Source organism: Meleagris gallopavo, chromosome 1 (assembly GCF_905368555.1).
Source record: "Meleagris gallopavo chromosome 1, MGAL_WU_HG_1.1, whole genome shotgun sequence".
NCBI lineage: Eukaryota > Metazoa > Chordata > Aves > Galliformes > Phasianidae > Meleagris > Meleagris gallopavo.
Genome location: NC_139404.1, coordinates 136,536,558 through 136,559,931, shown reverse-complemented (window position 1 = coordinate 136,559,931; position 23,374 = coordinate 136,536,558). Strand labels below are relative to the sequence as shown.

The 23,374-nt window shown below is 38.8% G+C and overlaps 1 protein-coding gene across 2 annotated transcripts in view; it reads left to right on the top strand.

The window, feature by feature from the left end:
- The window catches only part of COL4A1 (collagen type IV alpha 1 chain), a 111,085-nt gene that overhangs the window by 69,604 nt on the left and 18,107 nt on the right, over positions 1-23,374 (top strand). Inside the window, exons 16-40 of one of the 2 annotated variants that reach the window (XM_010728563.4) lie at positions 323-367; positions 567-620; positions 1,070-1,111; positions 1,971-2,064; positions 2,628-2,663; positions 3,705-3,869; positions 6,110-6,205; positions 7,121-7,204; positions 8,319-8,389; positions 10,406-10,597; positions 11,302-11,470; positions 11,837-11,929; positions 12,028-12,132; positions 13,982-14,079; positions 14,393-14,543; positions 14,857-14,970; positions 15,389-15,556; positions 16,130-16,219; positions 17,989-18,141; positions 19,789-19,887; positions 19,986-20,075; positions 20,979-21,118; positions 21,998-22,124; positions 22,231-22,311; positions 23,035-23,133. In XM_010728563.4, coding sequence (XP_010726865.1) covers positions 323-367; positions 567-620; positions 1,070-1,111; positions 1,971-2,064; positions 2,628-2,663; positions 3,705-3,869; positions 6,110-6,205; positions 7,121-7,204; positions 8,319-8,389; positions 10,406-10,597; positions 11,302-11,470; positions 11,837-11,929; positions 12,028-12,132; positions 13,982-14,079; positions 14,393-14,543; positions 14,857-14,970; positions 15,389-15,556; positions 16,130-16,219; positions 17,989-18,141; positions 19,789-19,887; positions 19,986-20,075; positions 20,979-21,118; positions 21,998-22,124; positions 22,231-22,311; positions 23,035-23,133 — 2,656 coding nt within the window. Of the gene's footprint in view, positions 1-322; positions 368-566; positions 621-1,069; positions 1,112-1,970; positions 2,065-2,627; positions 2,664-3,704; positions 3,870-6,109; positions 6,206-7,120; positions 7,205-8,318; positions 8,390-10,405; positions 10,598-11,301; positions 11,471-11,836; positions 11,930-12,027; positions 12,133-13,981; positions 14,080-14,392; positions 14,544-14,856; positions 14,971-15,388; positions 15,557-16,129; positions 16,220-17,988; positions 18,142-19,788; positions 19,888-19,985; positions 20,076-20,978; positions 21,119-21,997; positions 22,129-22,230; positions 22,312-23,034; positions 23,134-23,374 lie in introns of both variants that reach the window. The other variant, XM_085215501.1, reaches the window with a different exon arrangement.

The window sequence follows — 23,374 nt, the reverse complement described above, 5'->3', positions numbered from 1 at the left end:
AGTTAAAAAATAACATGCTTTCAAATTGCTAAAAATCCCATGACAGTGGCTGCAGTGCTGAAGGTAGAGGCAAGACTCCCATTGATCCCAGCTGAAGCAAAATTAGGTCATTCCTGCACAAAAGTAAATGCAAAGTAAGGCAAAGCAGTAGGCAATCAAAATTTTCTTGTGTTATACCCTCTACATTGTTAGCTGTGTTAGGACTCTCTAACAAATGCATTACAGTCATGATTGTTTTGTTCTAGTGTATCACTCACTGTATTTAGAAATTGTGTACCCGTGGCTGTATGTTTAAGCAGAGTGGAATTTGGCTGTTTTACAGGGAAAGCCTGGAAAAGATGGTGAACCAGGACCAAAAGGAGAACCCGTATGTATTTCACCGAGTTTCCAATACTATTTTGAACATTGTCTTTATGTCTGTGTGCTATAAGTGGCTGAAATTTTCTAGTCTACCAAGTTGTTCACTTAAAATTGTGTTCAGCTAGTTTAACTTAAAACTTTGATGCTGCCAGAACTAATATGCAATTGTATTTGTCTTTTCTGGTGTCACCATTTTTTACTTGCAGGGCTTGCCTGGAGGGTTTGGGGTTCCAGGACGGCCTGGGGAACCTGGTGCTAAGGTGAGTCACTGCCTTCTCAGAGTGACAGGATATGAGCTTGGCCAGGTCATCACATTGAAACAACACACACATGCAGAGCAATATTAAATGGATGTTGATATGTTGTAAAATCATTTCTCAGACTAGGAAAAGTAAAAGTCAACATTGCTTAGGTATCTCTGGTTTAGGTCTCTTGTATGAATTGATTAATGCAGGCTTTATTTTTACGAGTTCTTTGCTTAGCTACTGAATGTACAAATGTGCGTTCCTAAAAATCCCAGTTTCTCTTTATACAGTGTAAAGCAGAGCAGGTCTTACTAGCTAATTGCTTATTGCTTATAGCATGCCAGGTGCCTAGCACCTTGAATTTGTATGAATCTGTATCAAAGTGTTCATTTGCTAAGGAAATTCTGTTTTGAGGTGAAGAACATCTGATTTGGATTTATAACATAACTTGTATTTTGATGTAGGGTGAAAAAGGTGATCAAGGTCCTCAAGGGCCTCCAGGAAGAGTAAGTAAAATAAACTGTTTTATTTTAAAATTAGCTGAAGTTGTATATCTTAAGAAAGTCAAAGCACTCAAACACTGAGGAAAAACAAAGAGACTGTACATATTCTGATCTCATTCAAATTAGTCATGTTCTCAGTTTTTCTCAGTGGTAACAAAAGTTGGAAGCCTTATTTTTAAGTATATTTGAAATTTGGGAAAGGAGCTCTCAAAGCATATAAATTTTGAATGTTTTTGAATACAAAACTCTTAATCCATACAAACTATCGAAAAGAGAGTTCCAAAGAATATATATGTCAGCTTTGTAGTCTATAATATTTTTTTATGCAGCAAATGAGAAATGGGACTAATCAGCATCAGACATATGATTGTTGTTGCTGCTTTCTTGGCAAGTGAGAAAATTCCCCATATCTGATAATTTGTATTGAAAGAAGGTGCATGCTTCTTGAGTGTTGTGCTGCAGATGTGAGTATGCTGTATGTATAACTCAAATTAAGAGCAGAAATTTCCAGAATAGTGTATTTTAAGATGAAAAGTAATACTAACCTAATGGATCAGTGCTGAGAATATGCTGAGATTTCTTTACATCATCTTCATTCGGAAAGGTGCTACCAACCTCTCCACTTAACCCCACTATTGATATGAAGAAGTTTTGGTAGAGTATGAAATCCTTATTTTCTTAGCAACTACAACACTCTCACAACAGTTGTTACCTATCACTGAGATTGGTGATATGACCAAAACTTCTCAAATCTGTAATCACAAAACAAAGTGGCTTCTGTACCATTAGGATGGAGTGGATGTGATAAAGCTGGAGCACAGTTGCACGTTTCTAGTGTCCTTGTCTTTGTCCTGTGATTTAGATTATAGATGCTGGACCAATAGATACTTTTGGTGAAAAAGGAGACCCTGGCGTTTCTGGTTTGCCAGGACTAAAAGGTCAAAAAGGTGAAAAAGGTACGTATTTTGACTTGTCTTTTTGACTGCTTCTCCTTTCATGTTAAAGGAAATTAAAATCCCACTGTCTGTAAGCTTAGGGGCTCTATATAATCGCAGAATGTTCCAGTCACTTACCTAATTTTTTTCCAAGCTATTACATTTTGTCATAGTTTCTGTCATGCTTTTTCTCATCGTAAATGAGACTGCACTTGATTAACAGTTTGGAAGAGGTTAAAATGGCATCTGGGTTTATGGAGGTTAAATAAACCAGTGAGATTATTTGACAAATACGGAAATCAATACAAGCACAAGGATTCCTGTAAAAGATTTTAATTTTAAAATTGATTTGCATAATTTGCAATATTCCTCGGTAGACAGGGAAAAATTGAGCGTTCCTATTTTTTTCACACAACCTTTTCACTAAGTGTTCTGTTTGGAGACATCTGTGGGTTATTTAACTTAACCTTTGATTCAGAGAGTACGTATTACTTATGATACATACTTAAATAATATATGCTAGAAGTTCACTTGTGTTGGCATTACTGACTTGATTGCCTGATTGAAAATGTCTCTTTTTAAAGGTTTCCCTGGTGCACAAGGGATCCCAGGAATTCCAGGTATGAATATATGGCCATTGATTTGTTCACTTTTTTCCTTCATCCTTCTTGGGTGGAGAATTCTGAAAGATGGTCTTCTCATCTGCCTCCAGCATGACTTACATGGTGCCCAGGTCATGGCCTGGGCGTAATCCCACTCTAGACTTTTTCCTTGTACTGCTTTTCCGGTATGTCTGAAGTGATACAGCCTCACTCTTTTTGTAGGGCTCTGGTAACTCTTAGTAGTGACGTAAGTATGAAATTATTGTGAACCAGAGTTGGATACTTGCCAGAATTCCTCACAGTTTAGGGAGGAGATGCTATGTACCATAGGCTGTAGTAATCCCTAAAGAAAAATGGTGGCTCTTCATCTGTCATTACCATTTTGAAATTAAGATTTACATTAATATAGATCTATATACAGATTCATATATCTCCCTGCATTGTAGCCGAAGATTAAAAATAGTTTTGTAGTCAAGTCTAATGATCAATTGTTAATAAACTCATTAAAGTAGAAAGACCTGTGTGTACAAATAGCTAGAAGGAGATCTCAACGAGCTTTTTTTCTTTCTGTCTGTTTAGCTGCTTGTCTTTTTTGGCTGCTGTTTACTTACTATTCCTACAAGCAGTTTTGGTTTTAGCACTCCTGAAAATCTGCTAGCCTCATTGAATACTTATTTACTGAAATTCTTAGAGTTGCTGTCCACTTCTAGATGTGTTTAAGATTTGAGTTTTTATGGGATAAGGAAGAATTTAATGGTTTCTAAATGTAATAACTAAATGAACTCCTTCATGAGCACTTTTTCCCAGCCATCAAAAAATGGTTAAATTAAATCTCAGAAAGTCACTTTTTCTAGTGTTTGCTCAGGAACTTAATGGAAGGGAGTTATTTTGCATATGCCCTGAATTTTTTATAAATCACCAAATGTAAAAGTACAGCACCACTTTATTTTGCACTAGGATTTTCCCATTTCTCTCTGAAACCCAATGGAAGCTAATGTGTTGATCGTGTTATTCTTTTTACTTGCAACTTTTTTCACCTGTATTTTTCCTTGCTCAAAGGTCGACCAGTTCCAGACATGGTAGGATCACCTGGTGTCCCTGGCCAGAGAGGTGAAAAGGGTGAAAAGGGTTCTCCGGGATTCCCTATACCTGGACCTCCTGGCAGAGATGGTTTCCCAGGCCCGCCCGGGTTGCCCGGCCCACCAGGTCCTCCAGGTGTAACAGGTAAATAAAGTGCTCAGTTGCTTTTCATTATGAAGTCTCAGTAATGCACACTGCCTGGTCATGATAAAGGAGAAAAGATTATGAAAGCTATAATCAGGAGGCATTTACATCTTGGAAGAGGCACATATGAGTTGTTAATGGATCAAGTAAAAGAAAAAAAAAGCAGATACTAATATTATTCTTAGCATAAAAGATGCTGATCGTGTATCGCAGTTTACAAGCCTCCAGTACCAATATATGTAACACAGCCTGAACATACTTCATACTGAAGTTTGCTATCTTTTTAATTTCTTAGAAGTTTTCATTATAAAATGAAATTATCTTACAAGAGAATGAGGTTAACGCTTACCTGATAGAGGTAAATGAAGTGCTAGTAATGACGGGACAAATATATACAAATAGTATTTATACTAACAACAGCATGTTATATAGCTATGTGTAATTAGCTTCTGATAAAGCATTTTTAAAGGGGAAGATAAAGTATTTGACTAAACTAGACATTGCACAGAAAGTCCATTTTCGATGGTACGTATCAGTCAACATCAAACATAATTTAAATAAAGAAGCATGTATGTTAGGGTTACTTGTTATACAGAGTTATATTAATAGTTTATTTAGCAAATACCAGATTTAGATGTATCCAGTTTCTTCCTAGTTTTGTGTTTTATGATTCTTTTACTGTATTTGTCATGAATGTACTTTCTGTGAACTCTAGGCCATCTGTGCCTTTAAAGAGTATTGCAAACAAATTGTTTCAACATGAAACTTTTATATTTAACCATTTATATGTTTTTTGGTTCCTCACAGTGTTAATTTGATTTTGTACTGTATAATTGTAAATTGAAGTGTTTGATGTTATTTAACTAAAGAACAATAAGATAACAATGACAAGAGAACTAAGACAGAGGATAATAGAAAATACAAAATATTAAAAGTAATACTCTGTTTTTCTATACAGCTTTAGGTAAATGCTACAAATTAACTTGTCTTATCTATTTTGTTTGGCTGTAAATCTTAACATAAGAATTACCTTTTTTACATACACAATGAGAGGAAAAGTAGTGTTTTACTTACAGTTCTCTGGCAGATTACAAAATATCTACAGATGACGGGGTCAGGTGAAACTTTAAATGGCATGTGCAGATGGCATGTTTATTTTATGCAGCCTTTGATTCCTTTGTGTAACATCCAAGAGATTTTATTAAAAAGTTGAAAGCTACATAGTGCCTTTCCAAAGTTGTGATTTTGGTAAATCTTTTAAAGGTTAAATACGAAATAGAAGATGATAACCCCATTACAGTAGCTTAAACAGTCTTAAACTATTGAAAAAAAACCATTATTCTCCATGGAATTCCTACACCAAAAGTGTCTGCCAATGAACCAGTATAAAATGCAACCCTTAATGTAGGGAATTAAATAGCAAACTCTCACCTTGTCCCTTATATTAACAAGAACAATTCCTGTTTCTTTTATTAAACATATTTCTCTCCTTGCTTAATTTTGCTCCTTCCCCAGACACTTCTTTAGTTTTTTTCAGATGCGTAATGGGAAAAAATAATTTATTCTTTGCATTTAACTGTTGTTTCCCAAACTTCACTCAAACTTTTTGTCTACTGACTTTGGCCAAAATGACATTAGTTTGTATTAGGTCAGAACCTATGTCATAACATCAAACAGAATAAGCTCAATTTGTATTCCTATCATTTGCTAAATCTTCTCATTTTTTACCTATTTCAGTTCCTAGTATACTTAGTTTCACATTTTCAGAAAGATTTTTCAGTGTAAAGAAGTTAAACAGACATTAACAATCTGTTCTTGACCTAGAAAGTTCACTGTATTTCTAGGTTAGATATAAAAATCATTACATAAAAAAATTTCTTCAGAACACCAACATTCTCCATTTCCTTCAAGGTTAAAAGATAAATTTTTTCATCCAAAGCACTTCTCATAGCCAAAGCTTACAATAAAAATGCGTTTTCTGTGAAGTTTGTTTTTGACCTTGTTATGGCAGAGCCATCTTTTATTTCTGTAATTCAATGGGTTTCTTAAGTGATCTATCTAGAATCAGAAGAAAGAATTCCAATTAGTTTTTCATATTAGAAGACAGAAACAGAAAAATGAGAGGCTATCCTGATTTATGACTTCTCACAGATACATTTAACTGAGACATTCATAAATGCAGCCCTATAATAGAAACTTGCATTTGCCAAACAATCGTCTCTACTGCATTTCAATTACAGATGGAATTGATCAATGTCAGCAGGGGCAACCTGGTGCACCGGGTATACCTGGACCTCCAGGGCAACACGGATTTCCAGGAGAGATGGGAGAGAAAGGTAATATTATTTCAAGTGAAAGTAGAGTTGCTTCCTATTGCTTTGTATGCCGTGGCTTGGATACGTCAAGGTGTTGATCGAGTCAACGTGATCCAGGGAAACAGTACTTAATGTTAGTTACAGAAACAGTCCATGAATGTGCAAGGTGCTGGATGGGTCTCTGGTGAGTAAAAGAAAGACACTCTCTATTGAGTTGGTTGACACAAACTTCACTTATATTTCACTTAGCCCACACGTTGCTAGGAAGAAAAAAGGTTTGAGTACAGACTCATTAAGTATAAATAGAGCTGTTCACAGCAATTTGAAGTATGATTTCTGAGATGAAGAACTTGAGAAGGGAAGATGAGCTGGCAAAAGAAATGGTTTATGAATCATTACCTTGGCTATAATTGAAACTAAAATTCCTACACTTGTAAGGGCTACTGTCAACTATGTGTTTTAGCAGTATCAACTAAATGGACATGTACAAAAAATGAGCTGCGTTCTTTTACATAATGGTTCCTAATTTCATTCTACAGACTTTTTTTCTAAAACTGCAAAATTGCAGCGGCTGTAGAGTTTCTTCTTTTTCCACTTCAATTTTTTCCTATCTTCTATACCTTGTATATTTCTCTTCCTTTTGATCCTCTTCAGTTTGGTTCCTTCTAATTCTCTTGTTAAATATTATCTGTAGGAAAATATGTAAGCTGATTTTCATTCTATTCTTTCTTTCTAAAGTTTTAAAGGCTTTTGAATACCAGTTTACTCATAAATTCTCTTCAAAGAGAATTCAAAAAGTAGTTAGAAATAACACATTTATTTTTATTCTTCCAACACATAGTGTATTAAATTGACAATCGCCACTGGATTCTGTCTGCTGCAGCTGCCTTAAATCTTGTCATTGTTATTCATTACTTTTTTTTTTTTTTTTTTCAGGTGAAAAAGGTGAAACCTGTGCCTTGTGTGATAAAGTAGGACCTCCTGGACTTCCAGGACCTCAAGGACTACCAGGTCCAGCAGGTAAAAAAAAAAACATTGACTACCTGAGAATTAACTGCCAAGACTAAAATCTGAAAGCACAGTGTATACTATGTGATTGATTATTTTTTCTCCCGTTAATCAAATTGCTTCTGAAACTAATGGGAAAACAACAACAAAAAAGGAATATTCTTATTTTTGGCTTGATTCTTAACTCCTACTGAAATTGACAAGAGCTACTGAGGAAGCAGAAGCTGCCCACAGTGGAGCATCTTTGCAAACTGTAATCCAACTTGTGAAAGTGAAAAATGTAGGAAACACTTGCTCTATGTACTCAGGCGTGGCAGTAGCTCACACATAACGTTCCCAATCCTAGCATCAAGTAGTGTGACCAAAAAGAAATGAATTATCTGCTACCATATCAGAGAAATGCAACATATTGAAGATATGGAGATATTGAAGAGGACAGACTCCAGCACTGACCCCTGGGGAACACCACTCATGATCGGTTGCCAGCTGGATTTAACTCCTTTCACCACCACTCTCTGGGCCCAGCCCTCTAGCCAGTTCCTTATCCAGCCAAGAGCATACCTATCCAAGCAAAAGGCTGCCAGCTTCTGCAGAATACTGTGGGATACAGTGTCAAAGGCTTTGCTGAAGTCTAGGTAGACTACATCAACAGCCTTTCCCTCATCTACCAGACTGGTCACTAGATCATAGAAAGAGATCAGGTTCGTCAAGCAGGACCTGCCCTTCGTGAACCTGCTGGCTAGGTTTGATCCCCTGGTTGTCCTGCACACGCCGTGTGATCTCCCTCAAGACAATCTGCTCCATAACCTTCTGTGGCACTGAGGTCAGGCTAACAGGCCTGTAGTTCCCCGGGTCCTCCTTACAACCCTTCTTGTAGATGGGAATCGCATTGGCAAACTTCCAGTCTGAAGTTTGCCTGGTAGGTCAGATGTCCCATCAACTTCTGAGCATGTGAATGAAGACACGTGGAACACATTAGCACATGAACATGGACAACTTCACTGACTTTAGCAGAGTTCCATTTGTTAATTAGAAACTTTGTGAAGAGTCAGAAAGGCTTCACATTCAACGAGCCATTTGTAAAAGAATGTAATAAATGGAATTCTATTTTTCTGTCTTTGATAAGGTTTTCCGGGACAGTCAGGTTTCAAGGGTGACAGAGGCTTACCTGGACTTGATGGCCTTCCAGGTGTACCCGTAAGTAACACCTTAGCAAATGCTATTTCTGTATTTTCTGCTTTATGATCAAAAATATTCAGTATTTGTGTAATAGTTCTGTTTAAAAATAGACCAGCACAGTGATATAATAAAATTAAGGAACTGGATATACCTAGCAAAATAAACTAAGCAGTGGTGCTGTCTAGCTGTGAGAAGAAAAAACAGCTGTCAGAAATGGGTTAAATTTCTGTGCTTACCCATCAGATAATCTCAGCAGTGTAGCTGGGTAAGAAGGACGATTTCATATGAACTAGATGCATGTCTTCACAGACCTTCCCTTGTAGCAGTGTTTCTATCCAGTAACTCTTTGCTATTGTGTACATAATATATTGAGAGAGTGCCATCTAGTGTAGTATAAGCAGTTAGTCAATGTTAGCATGCAGTATACTTCAACAGTTTGTGTGTTCTATGCGCCATGTACTCTATGAAACCTAGTTAATGAGACTACAATTTTGTTGATGCAGCATATAACAAGGCTCTCTGTGAATTAGGCTGGATATCAGAATCAGAACAGTTCTAATCATAGTACATGCCTAAAAAAGCAACACTCTTAGATAACCAATGTACTAGCAAATAATATTTGATCTTGTCCGAGTTCATTTGAGATTCCCTGCATACACTGTGGTGTACTGTGAAGACCAACTTAAGCGTACATGCTCCACTAGCATAAGTTAGATTTTGACACCATTCCTAATGTAAGTAGACTGAGTTTTCCAGAGTCTTTGCAGATTTTTTTTTTCCCCCAAAGCTGTTTTCTTCTTCCATTTTTGGCAACATATGAGTAGCTTCTCAGTGACTTTCATGTGCACTAACTTAAACGCACACTAGAATTAACCAAGCTTCCTCTCTGTCACTAGTGGGGAGAGACATGTACCTTCAGAAGATAAATCAAACCTCATGTACAAATTCCTTGCTCAAGGAATCTGTTTCTTGCTCTTAAGTATGAATAAATGCTAGATACCTGTATTTAGGTAGCAACAGTTAGCTGGATGGATTCTGTTCTCTGTTTCCATCACGATAAACATGACGGAAGTACTCAGAGACTAAATTTACTATAATGTAAGTAGGCCCTTGAAAGAAAGAGTTGAGAAAAATAAAAGAGGCAAAATATGCAAGAGGCAAACAAAAAAAGACACCTTAAAAAAGCTTAAATATACTAATGTCTTGCATTTGTTCTCAGCACATATTTACCATATCTTTACATGTTCCTTTTCTTGCCTCTGAAGTTCTGTGAATGTCTTTCATCAGAAATGGACTGGTTATATTTCTGAATGCCTTTAAGCTTGTTTTGGTCTACAGAATTCAGTCAGGTGGTGATCTAGTATACAGTTTGTCTGGGAAAAACTATTACACAGAGGCCAGCTTTGCTAGCTCACATTGTTCAAATCCATGGCAGAACCAGTGTCTGATTCTGGAACCACTAAACCTAATGGAAAGATTATCTTTGACTTTATTCTAGTTTAGGCTTAAGTGGAAGGTACATATAAGACATAAAGTCTGGGCTTAACACTTGTTCTGTTTCACTTAAAAACAGAATGTTCCAATGAAAAAAGTGCATACAAGTCCTAGACAATATGTAGTGAAAGACTGGAATTCTGGAAATCATATATGTGTATTTCTACATAGATAATTTTTTTCCCTAGAGCGCTTGCAAAACTTCTTCTGAACATGTGCATAGTATTCTACACTTCCAGCAAACATGGATGTCAATTGTACAGAATAAATGAATGCTGGTAATCATGTGAAATGTGTATTTTCATCAGTTAAGTGTCATAAATAAACATAAAGGGCTTTCAGTCTTCAGTTAGTCTTAGCTCTTCTGCAAATAGCATTTGAATTTTATACAGATATTCTCATTTGATCTCTTTGGTTGAAAACCAAATTGATTTTTTTTTTTATTTGTATCTACTCTTTAATTTCTGAAGGTCTGTTTTCTTTTTTATCACTTGAAGAGTTGATAGGCAACTGATGACATTTGAATTTATGAAATTTCAGGGGCCTCCAGGCGCTCCAGGACTCATTGGCCGCCCTGGGGCAAAAGGAGAACCAGGAGATTTTACGTATGATTCCATCCTGAAAGGTGAGAAGGGAGATCCTGGTTTCCCAGGACAACCAGGTATTCCTGGAAGAGAAGGAACACCAGGAAAAGACGGATTGCCAGGGCCTCAAGGTCCAAAAGGAGCATCGGTATGTCTTACTCGAGTATTTCATTCCTCCTTGAAAGATTCTGTTATCCCTAGAGCTGGCAAAGAATAGGGCCCTTCAACAACAGAGTATTTCAGAGTTTGATTTTGACCTCTCTCTGAATATGTCATGCAAGTACGTAATCCAGCTCAGACATACCCAAATTATTTGACTTCCTGTTTTCTGGACTACAGAACACGGTTAATTCCCTCACAAAGCAGTGTTTTTGTCCCTTTCCCCTTTTTCATAGCTTTATAATGAGAACTAGTTGGAATGATTTAACACATATCTGGAGAATATTGAAGGAATGCACTTGTCCAAGTAGTGATCATTAGTACAAGATTCAGCTCTGTTGCAGCACTCTTATCTTTTGTAGAAACTAATAATTTTAAGTCTTTCCATGCTAGAGAGCTGGCATGGATGTGGATCTGTATCTGCAGCTTGGATTTTTTCCAAGATCCACAATTGGGAAAGCAGCCTAAATGGTACATTTATCTGCATTGCACAGTAGGGGTGATTTCCATGTGCTGGCCTACATGGAACCCAGTTATTTTTCATGGTGTTCAGTGATAAAGAATTGACCTTCTTTGGTGCTACAGATAAGGATGCTGTGCTAGAGCCAAGTTAAAAAATATTAACACAGATAGAAGAATGTTTTCTATCTTGCCAGTTAGGCAAAACCTTCATTTATACTTTCCAAAAATTAGGGTACAGCTGGCTTGAAAGGAGAACGTGGTCCCCCTGGCCAACCTGGATTCCCTGGAGTACGTGGTGAAAGAGGTTTACCTGGCCCTCCTGGGATAGGCACTGCAGGGTTACCTGGTGACAAAGGAGACAGAGGTTTTGCTGGAACCCCAGGTTTACCTGGTCTTCCAGGTAATGCTATAGTATGTTCTTTTAAAACAATTAAAAATGTAAAAAAAATGTCCTTTAAGTGAGCATCAACTGAAATTTAAGATGTGAGAAAAAGCCTAATTTAGACTAATGGAACAGTGTTTTATTTCAGCAGCTCACTTGCACGTTTTTGAGGTCAGTTTTCTTTTATTTTCAGCTAGGCCAAACAAGATGGTTTAAGCTCATCTTAAACCTAATTCATTGTAGTTTTCTATGAACTTTCTATAATAAACTTGATAAAATGTTGGTTGTAAAAGCATTGAGAGACTAACACTGCTGGCTAGATGGATTAAACTTTTCTATTTAGTTTAATCTGTTCCCATACTTAATACATCTTTACATTTACAGGAGCAAAGGGTGAAGCAGGACGAACTGTACCACTCCCTGGACCTCCTGGGGCAGATGGCCTTCCTGGACCACCTGGTTTCCCTGGACCCCAAGGTACAGCATCCTTTTAATTTTTGTCTGATTATTATAATGGTTTTGTTTCCCAGAAGCTAACATTTGTATTAACATTTTTTTTGTTTACGCTTCTAAAGGTGACAAAGGGAATCCTGGGCTTCCAGGGAGACCTGGCCTGCCAGGAGAAAAAGGTGCTGTTGGGCAGCCAGGTATAGGGTTTCCTGGACCTCCAGGACCCAAAGGTAAGACAAAGTTATCTATCTGTGACCTATCAGAGCTGGTGTAACTGCAGTGTGGACGGAGGACTACAGTCATCCAGTCATGGCTGCACGGAGGGATTTGGGAGGTGTAGCCCTTCACTTATAAAACTCCAGAAGAACCACAATAAGGATATTTCAAGGCACACCTGCTTTGTGCAGTGATGTAGTGCATATACAAGCGGTGTCAACACTACTGCCAGAACAGAAAGCGATACAGTGCATATTACATTGCAACACCTAAGGTTTCTGAGAGATGAGATGGCCTTTCTGAAAAATGAGCCACAGCTTAGTTTGGTTAAAAAAAAAAAAAAAAAAAGTTGACATAATAATGACTTTTTTGGACCAGCACTAGCACCTCTGTTGCGTCCCAGGTGGATGTGAGTGACTTGGTCAAAATACAGACATATCTAGATAAAGTTAGGCTTCCTTGAATGGCTATTGTCAGGGTATGTGCATAGAAGAGAGTCTGGATTTTCAGGAAATATATTTTATAATGCTGCAGCTCCTCATTCTGCTCTAGATGGCTGATCTTTCAACAGACACCTCAACTCCTAGACTCTTTTGTCTTCATTGTTATTCCATTTACTGAGATTCCCCACGCAACAAACTGGGAGGGTCAGAAAGACTTTTAGAACAGAAAAGGCAGATCCACCTGTGAAGACCTTTAGTTCATCCAAAACTGCCATGACACTGAACAGAAGAGTTTCATAGAATCTAGAAAAGGATTGCTGCATGCTCTTCGATGCCAATGAGAATGAAATTATATGTAAAACACTCTTCTTTCAAATACTCTTCCTTCAATGCAACTCTGCCCCGTGACTTTCCCAGAGCTTGGCTTAAAGGTGGAATTTTGTACTCCCTCAGATCTAACGTAGGAAAGGAGTTTCATTTCAATTTACTGAATGTGTGGTGGTATTGAGCAAGCACTACCTTTAAGTTATCTGCAGAATACTGTCTGTATTCTTTCTGGCATTCAGAAGGCACAGCCCATGGGCCAGCTGTGGCATAGAAACATGTGTGACCCACAGAGATATGTGTAGGACATCCAAGGCTACATATACAGATCAGAAGGTGCTGACTCCAAGATGGCTTCTGTTGTGCATCCTTCAGTCTTAGATCCCACGTATTGAGTCACTGTTCTGCTTACAAAGTAGCAAAATTGCTTCTGACAGGTTCTTGATGATACCAGGCTAAGTATTCACAGGTAGGCCAATAGTTGTATAAAGAAAAAAGAATGGAACTCATCCAACTGGTGAAGAGGCTCTCTGGCTGTGCAGCACTCCTTTTAGGGAAGCAGCCTAGGTCCAAGAGATGCTCTCCCCTCAGAGACTGGCTCTTATACAAGTCCAGGATGGCTCCACCCTGGGTCCACCCCATCTGGTCATGCAGGGATCACAGGTGCAAACAATTTGCCTGCACTCCCTGGGCCAGCCGCACTCCTTCACCAAGTGCTCAATCAAGAGTTCAAGCTCTGACCAAACAGTTCCCCTACAGTTGCCCTTTCTGAAGAAGAGTTTTGGAATACAGCTTTTTAGACAGGATTTTTCTCAATAATGCTACTCCACAAGGGTTTAATTTAAGAGCACTTAGAATTTATTTCTTTGTGGCATGAAACTCAGTGTTTAAATTTCTGTTCACAGACTCACAAAGTGTCCTCTGTTGAGAACACTGTCGTTTGGATGCTGCCATCCCTAGAAATTTGATGTAAGAGACCACACAGATATTTTAAGCATGACCTTCTGAGGGCACAAGTAGTTCAGTTAGAGGTGTGAAGAAACAATAGGGAATGCTTACAAGGACAGGTAGAAATGATATGAGCTTTCTTTTGTAGGTTTCCCAGGTCAGCCTGGCTCACCTGGTCTGCCGGGAACTCCTGGAACCCCTGGCCTGGATGGTTTTCCAGGCACACCAGGTTTACAAGGTCAAAAAGTAAGTATCTGCTGCTGATGCTGTTTTCTGTGACTGTTCTTATGAACAGGACTCTGAGCAGATATCCTGCTTTTTATTAAAAAAAAAAGAAAAAAAAAAAAAGATTGGCCAAACTGTCCTGTATCTTGTGTTTCTTGTCATTGTACAGACAAAAGAAGAAAGTAGATGAATGCTTGATGTTAACTCTAATGGCTTGTGTTTATCCCCTGAAGTCATGTGTAGTGTTATTTTTCTGAATAGTTTAAATACATTCAGTGAATCAGTTCTTGGTTTTGATGTATTAATTCCCACTCGGTCGTGTTTTTATGGCTAGGGTGAACCTGGAGTGGGTCTCCCTGGTCCCAAAGGATTGCCAGGCATCCCAGGCCCAGCTGGCATCCCAGGAGAAAAAGGAAATCCAGGGCTGCCTGGCTTACGAGGTGAACAAGGATTCCCAGGTGTACCTGGACAACAAGGATTCAGAGGTAATATTGTCAGAAAAATAAAATACTGTTCTGTATTTATTTTTCTTTTTTATAGTTACTCCTCTGTAGAAGCAGCAAAAAGATACTTAAATCCTACTGGTTTCTCAAGGTGTTTTCATTTTTCCTTTCTCTTTCCTCCTTTTCATCTACAACAACTACTAGCAAATGGCAAGCACCAAAAAGCAACCCTTTCCCTGAACCCAGGCTAGAGGTATTAAAGTCTGAAATGAAGTTTTGTTGGCCAAGTACAGCATTCTGTCCAACATTCTCAGCAAATGAGGTCTCAAGGACTCTGGTCTCTGTCTCCCAACAGGAGATCCAGGCCTCCCTGGACTACAAGGCTTGCCAGGCCCCCAAGGCTCACCAGGAGTGGGCCCACCAGGATTGCCAGGGCCTGCTGGGCAGCCAGGACCCGAAGGGCCACCAGGTAAGAGAAAAATACTCCCAAGCTGATGATTGGAAGAGCTTTTGTTTGTTTGTTTGTTTTGCATAAATCAGAGTTGATATTTGACACTGCTTTACAATGAACTGCTTTGCAATATTAGATCTGTGGTGGGACCATGAGGAGCATGGCAGAAGATCTCATCCATCTGCTCTATAAAGCAGAGCAAAGTCTGAGGAAATGTCTGTCATTTTGTTCAGTCTCCTCAAGTTACTGTGGCTAATATATACAGGATTGAGGCTGCAGGCAAGAAACGAGCAATATTTCTGTTCTTTCGATGTAAATAGAGAAACTGACTTTGACTCTTCATTCAGAAATTTCTGAGGACATTCTTGGGTATACTTGTTAACTATGTTCCCTGTTTTCTTCTAAAGACTAATCCCATGTCATCTGTTTTTCATAGGATTTCCCGGAATAAAAGGAGAAAGAGGCTTCCCTGGTATCCCAGGTCTAGATAGGCCAGGGCCAAAAGGCGATAAAGGTAGCCAGGGCCAGCCTGGAGTACCAGGGTCTGTAGGGCTACCTGGCTTGCCAGGTCCACAAGGATCTGTTGGACTGAAAGGATCAGCAGGTAAACATATTTACTTCTGGGAAGTAATCTATCTTGGAAACTGGTGTCTTCGACAACTGCTTTATTAAATCCTGTTAGGATGCCCCTTCACACAATTAGGAATTGATCCATCAAAGAACCTGAGCTTGGGGAAAACATATGGGCTGCTATCAACAAAGCTTTTCTGTAGATGTGTAGCTTTAACCTCATACTGAAATATTTTGGTGGATGAAATACAGCTATCTGCAGGAATGAGGCTTTAATTTGCAGTAATGAAAGATGATTAGTCAGTGATAGAATGTATAGAATGTGGTTTTAATAAAGCTTTTGTTGATGACAACACTGTTTTACTGTAGTTGGAAGTTTTAAGAATCTGTCAAGAACCTATTATAAATTGTTTTATTCTGGTTTTTGTAACACTATTTTACTGTTGCTTTCTCTATCACGCTATTTTAGATTTGATCATCCTCTCTGCAGCATTTTTCCTTAAGTAGAGCAATCCCTAATATAACTGGGAGTAAATCATTCCACTTCTCATATTTCTTTACAGTGCTTGCTTTATTTCTGCTATTCACTATTTCATTTTGGTTTCAGGAGCCAAAGGAGAAATGGGAGTTATGGGAACTCCCGGGTTGCCAGGGACTCCTGGACCAATTGGAGATCGAGGGTTGCCTGGTGAAAAAGGTAAGACAGAGATTTTTCTCAAAATTTTCTAGAATATTTTGATATCAACTTTTTTCTCAACTGAAGACAAGTCTGAAAATAATGAAATACAGGGAATACGCTTGGCCTAAGGAATGTTTTATGTCATGTAACATCCCTGTAAGTTAGAAATGGTATAATCTAGAAAGCTATATCCTAGGAGCGGTCATGTGTTTGGGCACTGAGGTTGAGAACTGGCTGACTGGCAGAGCGCAGAGAGTCGTCGTTGGTGGTGCAGAGTCTGGCTGGAGACCTGTAACCAGTGGTGTCCCCCAGGGGTCTGTGCTGGGTCCGGTCTTGTTCAACATCTTCATCAATGACCTTGATGAGGGGATAGTGGCCACCCTCAGCAAGTTTGCTGATGATACGAAGTTGGGAGGATTGGCTGACACGCCTGAAGGCTGTGCTGCCATTCAGCGAGACCTGGACAGGCTGGAGAGCTGGGCAGTAAGAAACCGGATGAGGTTCAACACAAGCAAGTGTAGGGTCTTACACCTAGGGAGGAATAATTGCATGCACCAATACAGGCTGGGGGATGAGCTGCTGGAGAGGAGCTCTGCAGAGAGGGACCTGGGCGTCCTGGTGGACGACAGGTTGGCCATGAGCCAGCAGTGTGCCGTCGTGGCCAAAAAGGCCAATGGCATTCTGGGGTGCATTAAGAAGAGCGTGTCCAGCAGGTCGAGGGAGGTGATCCTCCCCCTCTACTCTGCCCTAGTAAGGCCTCATCTGGAGTACTGTGTCCAGTTCTGGGCTCCCCAGTACAAAAAAGACAGGGATCTCTTGGAAAGAGTCCAGCGGAGGGCCACAAAGATGGTGAAGGGCCTGGAGCATCTCCCCTATGAAGAAAGGCTGAGTGAACTGGGTCTGTTTAGCCTTGAGAAAAGAAGACTGAGAGGGGACCTGATCCAGGTTTATAAATATCTGAGGTGTGGCGGCCATAGTGGTGAGGCCAGTCTCTTTTCAGTGGTACGTGGAGACAGGACGAGGGGAAACGGACATAAGCTGCAGCATAGGAAGTTTCGCACGAATGTGCGTAAGAACTTCTTCACGGTGAGGGTGACGGAGCACTGGAACAGGCTGCCCAGGGAGGTTGTGGAGTCTCCTTCTCTGGAGATATTCAAGTCTCGCCTGGACGCCTACCTGTGCGACCTGGTATAGGGAACCTGCTTTGGCAGGGGGGTTGGTCTCGATGATCTCTAGAGGTCCCTTCCAACCTCTACAATTCTGTGATTCTGTGATTCTGTGACAAGACTTTTGGTCTGTTCTTCAACAACGTAAGGGTTGGCTAGGTAAGAGCATGCTATGGGTATTGCTCCCAGAAAAATGCTGCGTTTTAAGTTATAAATAGCCAGCAAGAGGGACTTAGTTCAATCCTTCAATTGGTACCCTATTTTTAATTTCTTAGCCACCTGTAGTGGTTGGCGACCCTGCACATAGTAGGGGGTTGAAAACTAGATGATCATTTTGGTCCTTTTCAATCCAGGCCATTCTATGATTCTGTGATTCTTAAGCTTCTATTCCCATTGTTTTGAGAGAGTCTAAAACCAATGGCTGTGAAGTAGGAAAAAAATAACACTTTTTCTCAGTAGAGATATTGTGAAGTCCTTGCATTAAAAAAAAAAAACCTGCATCTGAGATAAGCGTTCCAGAGCATGTTAGCCCATGCTCAAGGTTTGAATAAATAGTTGTTCTTGTCTACTAAATATCTCTGCAAAATTTTATACTCCACTATAATGTTCTGTGCTTTACAGGTAGCCAAGGTTTGAAAGGTGTGGTTGGACCACAGGGTGATCCAGGTGTCAAAGGGGATAAAGGTGAAGCTGGTCTTCCGGGAGAACCTGGAAGCATGGACACCATGGATATGGTTAGTCTCAAAGGCCAAAAAGGAGATCCTGGAGAAAAAGGTAACTTCTGTCTCTAATTAGGTAAAGTTAGAGCAGCGGTACTTTGAGTTTAGTTGTATCTTAGCTTTAGAAAACAGGTTTAAAACAAGTTTTAAGAATTTCACACAGCAAATGCAAATCTTTTTCTAGCATCCTCAACTCCATAAAAATAATGACTGAACACAGACAGAATTTTGGTTCGAAGGAAGAAACTAGAGCTTGTTTAAAGAGTAAAGCGTGTCTTTCATGTAAATAATAGAAACAGCGTTGCAATAAAGACCACTGAATAATAACGTGAGGGATGGAAGGGAGCTACAGAGATAATGTAATCTTCCATTTCCTTCAACCAAATCTTCAAAACTTTCATCGTTTTTTTCCCTGAAATAATTATAATTCTTCTTACCCTTTCTGAATTCTTCCCAGCTTGGCTGCATCCCTGTTTCAGCACAGTGCACTGCAACAACTGAAGTAATTCAACTAAGGTCCTGTTGGAATGAAATTTACCTTATTTGATGCTTATTTGATTTGGTTACTGACTTGGTTTGTGATTAGCTATAATCCTTAATCATTTTTTTCCTCGACTACTGCTTAAGCAATTTTATATGCTTTTGGAATACTCCTTGCAAAAAATGTAGTGTATTGCACTTTTTAAATCTCATGATGATTATTTCCTATCTGTTCTCCAATTCTTCAAAACCTTTTCACAGCTAATCCTGTCTTCTTTTCATGCCTATCCAGTGTGATGAAATCAGATTCTCTGTTGGGCTCAGGACGGAGCCCTTGAGACTCCTTTCCAGTTTCACAGTGAATAACTATACTTTGTTATATTTAAACTGTGAGTACAGGAGAGTTTCTCAGTTTCTCAGTCTAGCTATCTGTTCTCTCCATGTCTGTCTACTCATCAAAGTGAGACCTGGGCTCTTGTTTCCTGGCTGAGACTCAGAGAAACATAAGATGTGGACAGATAGCTTGAACAGCCTAGTGTCAGAGATTGTGAGGAAGGGCAGGGGCAAGTGTGGAGTGCTTCTGCTTCTACACTGAGATGCAGCTTCTGACAGCATTTCTGTGTTTGGTGAGGCACTTAGCTTGTAACAGTTTCACCTGGATATCTTTCTCTCATTTGTTTCTGATCTTGGTATATTTGGTGGTTGTGAAAAACTTTTAAACGAATCTACATAGGTTGTTTTTTCGTTATTTTCTTTTCTGCTATAGGTCTGCAGGTTGATTGGTTGATAGTTTTATTTCCTTTCCAGAAATCAATATCAGACACAGTGGTTACATGTGTATAAAGAAGTTTATAACGTTAAAGCTGTTTTAACATTAGGCAGAACTAGGGAAACAGGACATTTCTGCCTGTGAATTGGTTGGTCACAAGTACAGCAAAACAGCCAAATCAAATAATTTTTGTTAATACCTGATATTGTCTGGCACATAAAAAAATAACTCATTAACTCTCTCAACAGTTTGCAGTCTTCTCTCAACACTGGTTTGACTGGAGAGTTGGGTTTTAATCAGGTGTGACTCTACTGTAGAATGTACATGATGCTTGAATACATCCGTTCCCTTGATCAGAAGAAAGAAGCAACAGTGACAAAAATTTACTAGAAAGACCATTGTATGTCATGACATATTTGCTAAAAATCATCTGTTTGTCTTCTTGGTGTCTAGGAGACCTTGGGCTACCAGGAGAAAAAGGGTTACGTGGGGAGTATGGAGAACCAGGAATTCCAGGAAGGGATGGTGAACCTGGTACTCCGGGACAACCAGGTATGCCTGAAGCTAGCAACAGATTGATAAAGGTTGTTAAATAAAGTACTGTAAACGATATTGACTAATGGAACTCTTAATTTCTCTGCTCTTCTTAGGACCAAAAGGAGATCAGGGTCCCCCAGGGTACCCAGGAGATCCAGGAATTCCAGGACAAAAAGGATCAGTTGGTGAAATGGGTTTGCCAGGTATTGATTGCTAAGAATTTTTTTTTTTTTTTTTCCTTAAGTTAATCTGGTACATTATGAGAAGCCTATATAGAGTGTTAGTTGATGTGGGTCTACTGAACAATAAAAGTATTTGCAGTGCCTGAACTGTAGGTGCTGGAGATGTTGCTTTTTCAGTCTTCTTCTTGGCATACAAATAATTCTCATTCAGTGGCTTCTTAAGTTTCTATGTGTAAATCCTTTAACTGGGTAGTAAATGGTACTTTGTGCACTGAAAAGAAGGGACATATGGAGTATTTATGCTTTTGTTGCAAGTGGGCAGTTTTTCAAGTGGCATCTGTCTTCTGTCTCTGCTAGCATGTGAACTACTCTAAGCTTCTTGTGTATTTTCCCCTTCTAAAAAGTTTGATGAGTTCCAGTGGTAAATATTATTTTTACAAACAGCAGTGCTTTGCGGTTGTTGTGGTGGAAAGGATTTGTAAAGAACAGAATGAAGAATAAACTTGGTCTCAACAGGGAAACTTTATCTCCATTCAGATGGCCTTCTGCCTATCTAGGAAATCAAAGATAGAAAACAGAAATGGTGGAGGGACACACAAAAATCTGCTACAGCAAAGTCTCTTTGTCACTGTTGTCCTGTTAGATATGAATCAAATCAACACAAACTTTTTTTCAAATCGTATTATTATCAATAGCTCTGTTTTCTACTAATCCAATATTAGAACCTTCTCTTATCAGGAGAGTTTGTCTTCCCATAAAAAGTCCCCTTAGGGTGATGGATCTCAGAGTTGAACTTACTAGCTATTGTAATGAGAGAGACTTTTTTCTAGCTCTAAGTATTTTAGGCATAGCTGAAAAAGCCTTGTCAATACTGCTAAGGTGCCACTAGCTCTGATACAAGCATTTTTCCTTTTCTCTTGCTAGGAACACCTGGAGAAAAGGGTCTGCCTGGAATACCAGGTTCACCAGGCACACCAGGGTTCCCTGGGCAAAAAGGTGAAAAAGGAGACAAAGGAGCAGCAGGTTTTCCTGGAATTGGATTTCCAGGATCTCCTGGTGAGAAGGTATTCATTTACACCCCTGAGGCTTCAATTATCTTGTTTCTGCTGACTAACTCATTTAAAAAGATGCCTTTAAGCTATTTTGTTGTATTTTTTATTATGCTCATTTAAATACCTGATGAAAAATTTGAATACATACAGATTTAGATGAATTCTATTTGATGGGACCACTACTTTCAGAGTTTTTATTTATTCTATCTCTCCAGAAAAAGCTAAATTTACATTGCAAGAAATGTGGAGGAGGGAAAAAACTTTTAAAAACACTGAGGAAATAAATTTTTTAAAGGCTTCTTACAGACAGATCAAATAGGCATGCTGAAATATTTTTTCTGTACTTTTACAAAGATATTGGGAAGCTGAAAAAAATGTAAAATGCTCAGAAAACAGAACTGTATTACTACAGTCTATAAAGTTAATTTCACTTATAATAGTATTTGAATAGGATTCTCATTTGTTTCACCTTGCTTTTTCTAGTTACACAATGACAGTAATCCTGAGTTTATAAGTAAAAATTGCAAAAATAAAGCTTACTAATTTGGCAGTAAATTTACTGAAGTTTTAAAAAAGACTTTTTTTTTTTTAAGATGATTAAGTGTAATCAGCAAGTTATGAGGCTAATTTGGAAAAGCCTTTGTAAAATCCATCACAAAAATGCATAGAAGAGTGCTCATTTTCATGCACAGTTACTAAGCAATTGCTAGAAAGTCAATGTTTCTGACAGTGGAATTTAATGCTAAATTTAATCTTATATTACTTTGTTTCTGAATGGAAAAAGAGTGAAATTCTTTTTAATCCAGTGTCTAAGAGTGAGTGATGTCTACCACTGCAAGCAGAAAATGTTTATGAATTAATGTGTGGTTTTTATAATGTTGCTACTTCTAGGGAGAACCAGGAAGAATAGGTAGTCCAGGTTTATCTGGAGACAAAGGTGAAAAGGGTAATGCAGGAATTCCAGGAATGCCGGGTTCTCCAGGTCCCAAAGGATCCCCTGGCATGGCAGGATTTCCAGGCAAGTTTTGAATGCTTTGATAAAACAGAAATTGCAGTGAAAGAAATATTTTCGGTTTTAGAACAAATATCCACCGTATGAACTCATGTCTTCTTGCTTTCTTTAGGGAGCCCAGGCCTCCATGGAGCAAAGGGTGAAAAAGGACTTCCTGGCTTAAGTGGCATCCCAGGTTTAAAAGGAGAACCAGGTAGAGGAGAAATAAAAAACACAAAATGCTCCTTAAAGTATTATTCACCTCCAAGCAGTAGCTAAAATAAATACTATGGCCTTCTACATTCATTCTGCTCAGATATTGCCTGTTACATTTGTTCATTTAATGAAGGAAAAGACACGATGCTGTTTCCCAGGTAAATCTGAGTCAGTGTAGCACACAGCTGTTTACACTGTTTGTGGAAAGGATTTTACTACCTTCTGCAAGACTGGTTATTGCTATAATCATTAGTTACGTTTGTTTTGAGTGTATTTAAAAACAGTAAAGTTGATCCACGGGCCCAAACCTGAATCACCATCTTGAGCATCATTCCAAAGACAAAGAGTGTAATTCCATTGTTGTCAGGAGTATAACAACTTTGTTGGACTTGAAGCCTACTGTTCTTAGTTTGGTGACCGTAGGATACAGCACCTCATTAAACATGGGCCACGCAATTCACAAATCTTTGCAGGAACTCCTACACAAAACTCTCTGGGATTCACTGAAATTATCTATGTGGAACTCGGAGTAGTTGAGCCCTGACTTGTGCTGACTTAATTCAGAAATAACTTCAGAGGAAAGTTACACTTCAGTCATCGTACGTTATCTCTGATCTTTGTGGGAACAGAAGAATAAGTTAATCTTTCATTTAGAGAGAAAAGTGTGTAAAAACAAGTCTGATGATTCACAGGTGAAATGAAAATGGCAATGGTTTTTCAGGTGAACCTGGTGTTCCTGGTCCTGCTGGTTCCATTGGTCAGAAGGGTGAACCAGGCTATGATGGGATTCCAGGCACAGCTGGTGCAAAGGGTGAACAAGGTACTGTGATTGTCATGTTATGTTTATGTGTCACAAAAATGCACAAACTGGCTAAACAAGAGTAGCTAAGAGAAGAATGTGCTGGTTTTGAGATACTTTATCCTTAACCTGGAACCTAGAAAAATGAAATTAGTACTGCAAACAACTGACTATCATCCCTCTATAAAGCTGATAGTACAGATAAGCAACCGTGTTTAATTGGTGTAATTAATTTTTTTTTACAAAAGCTAGCATTACTTTA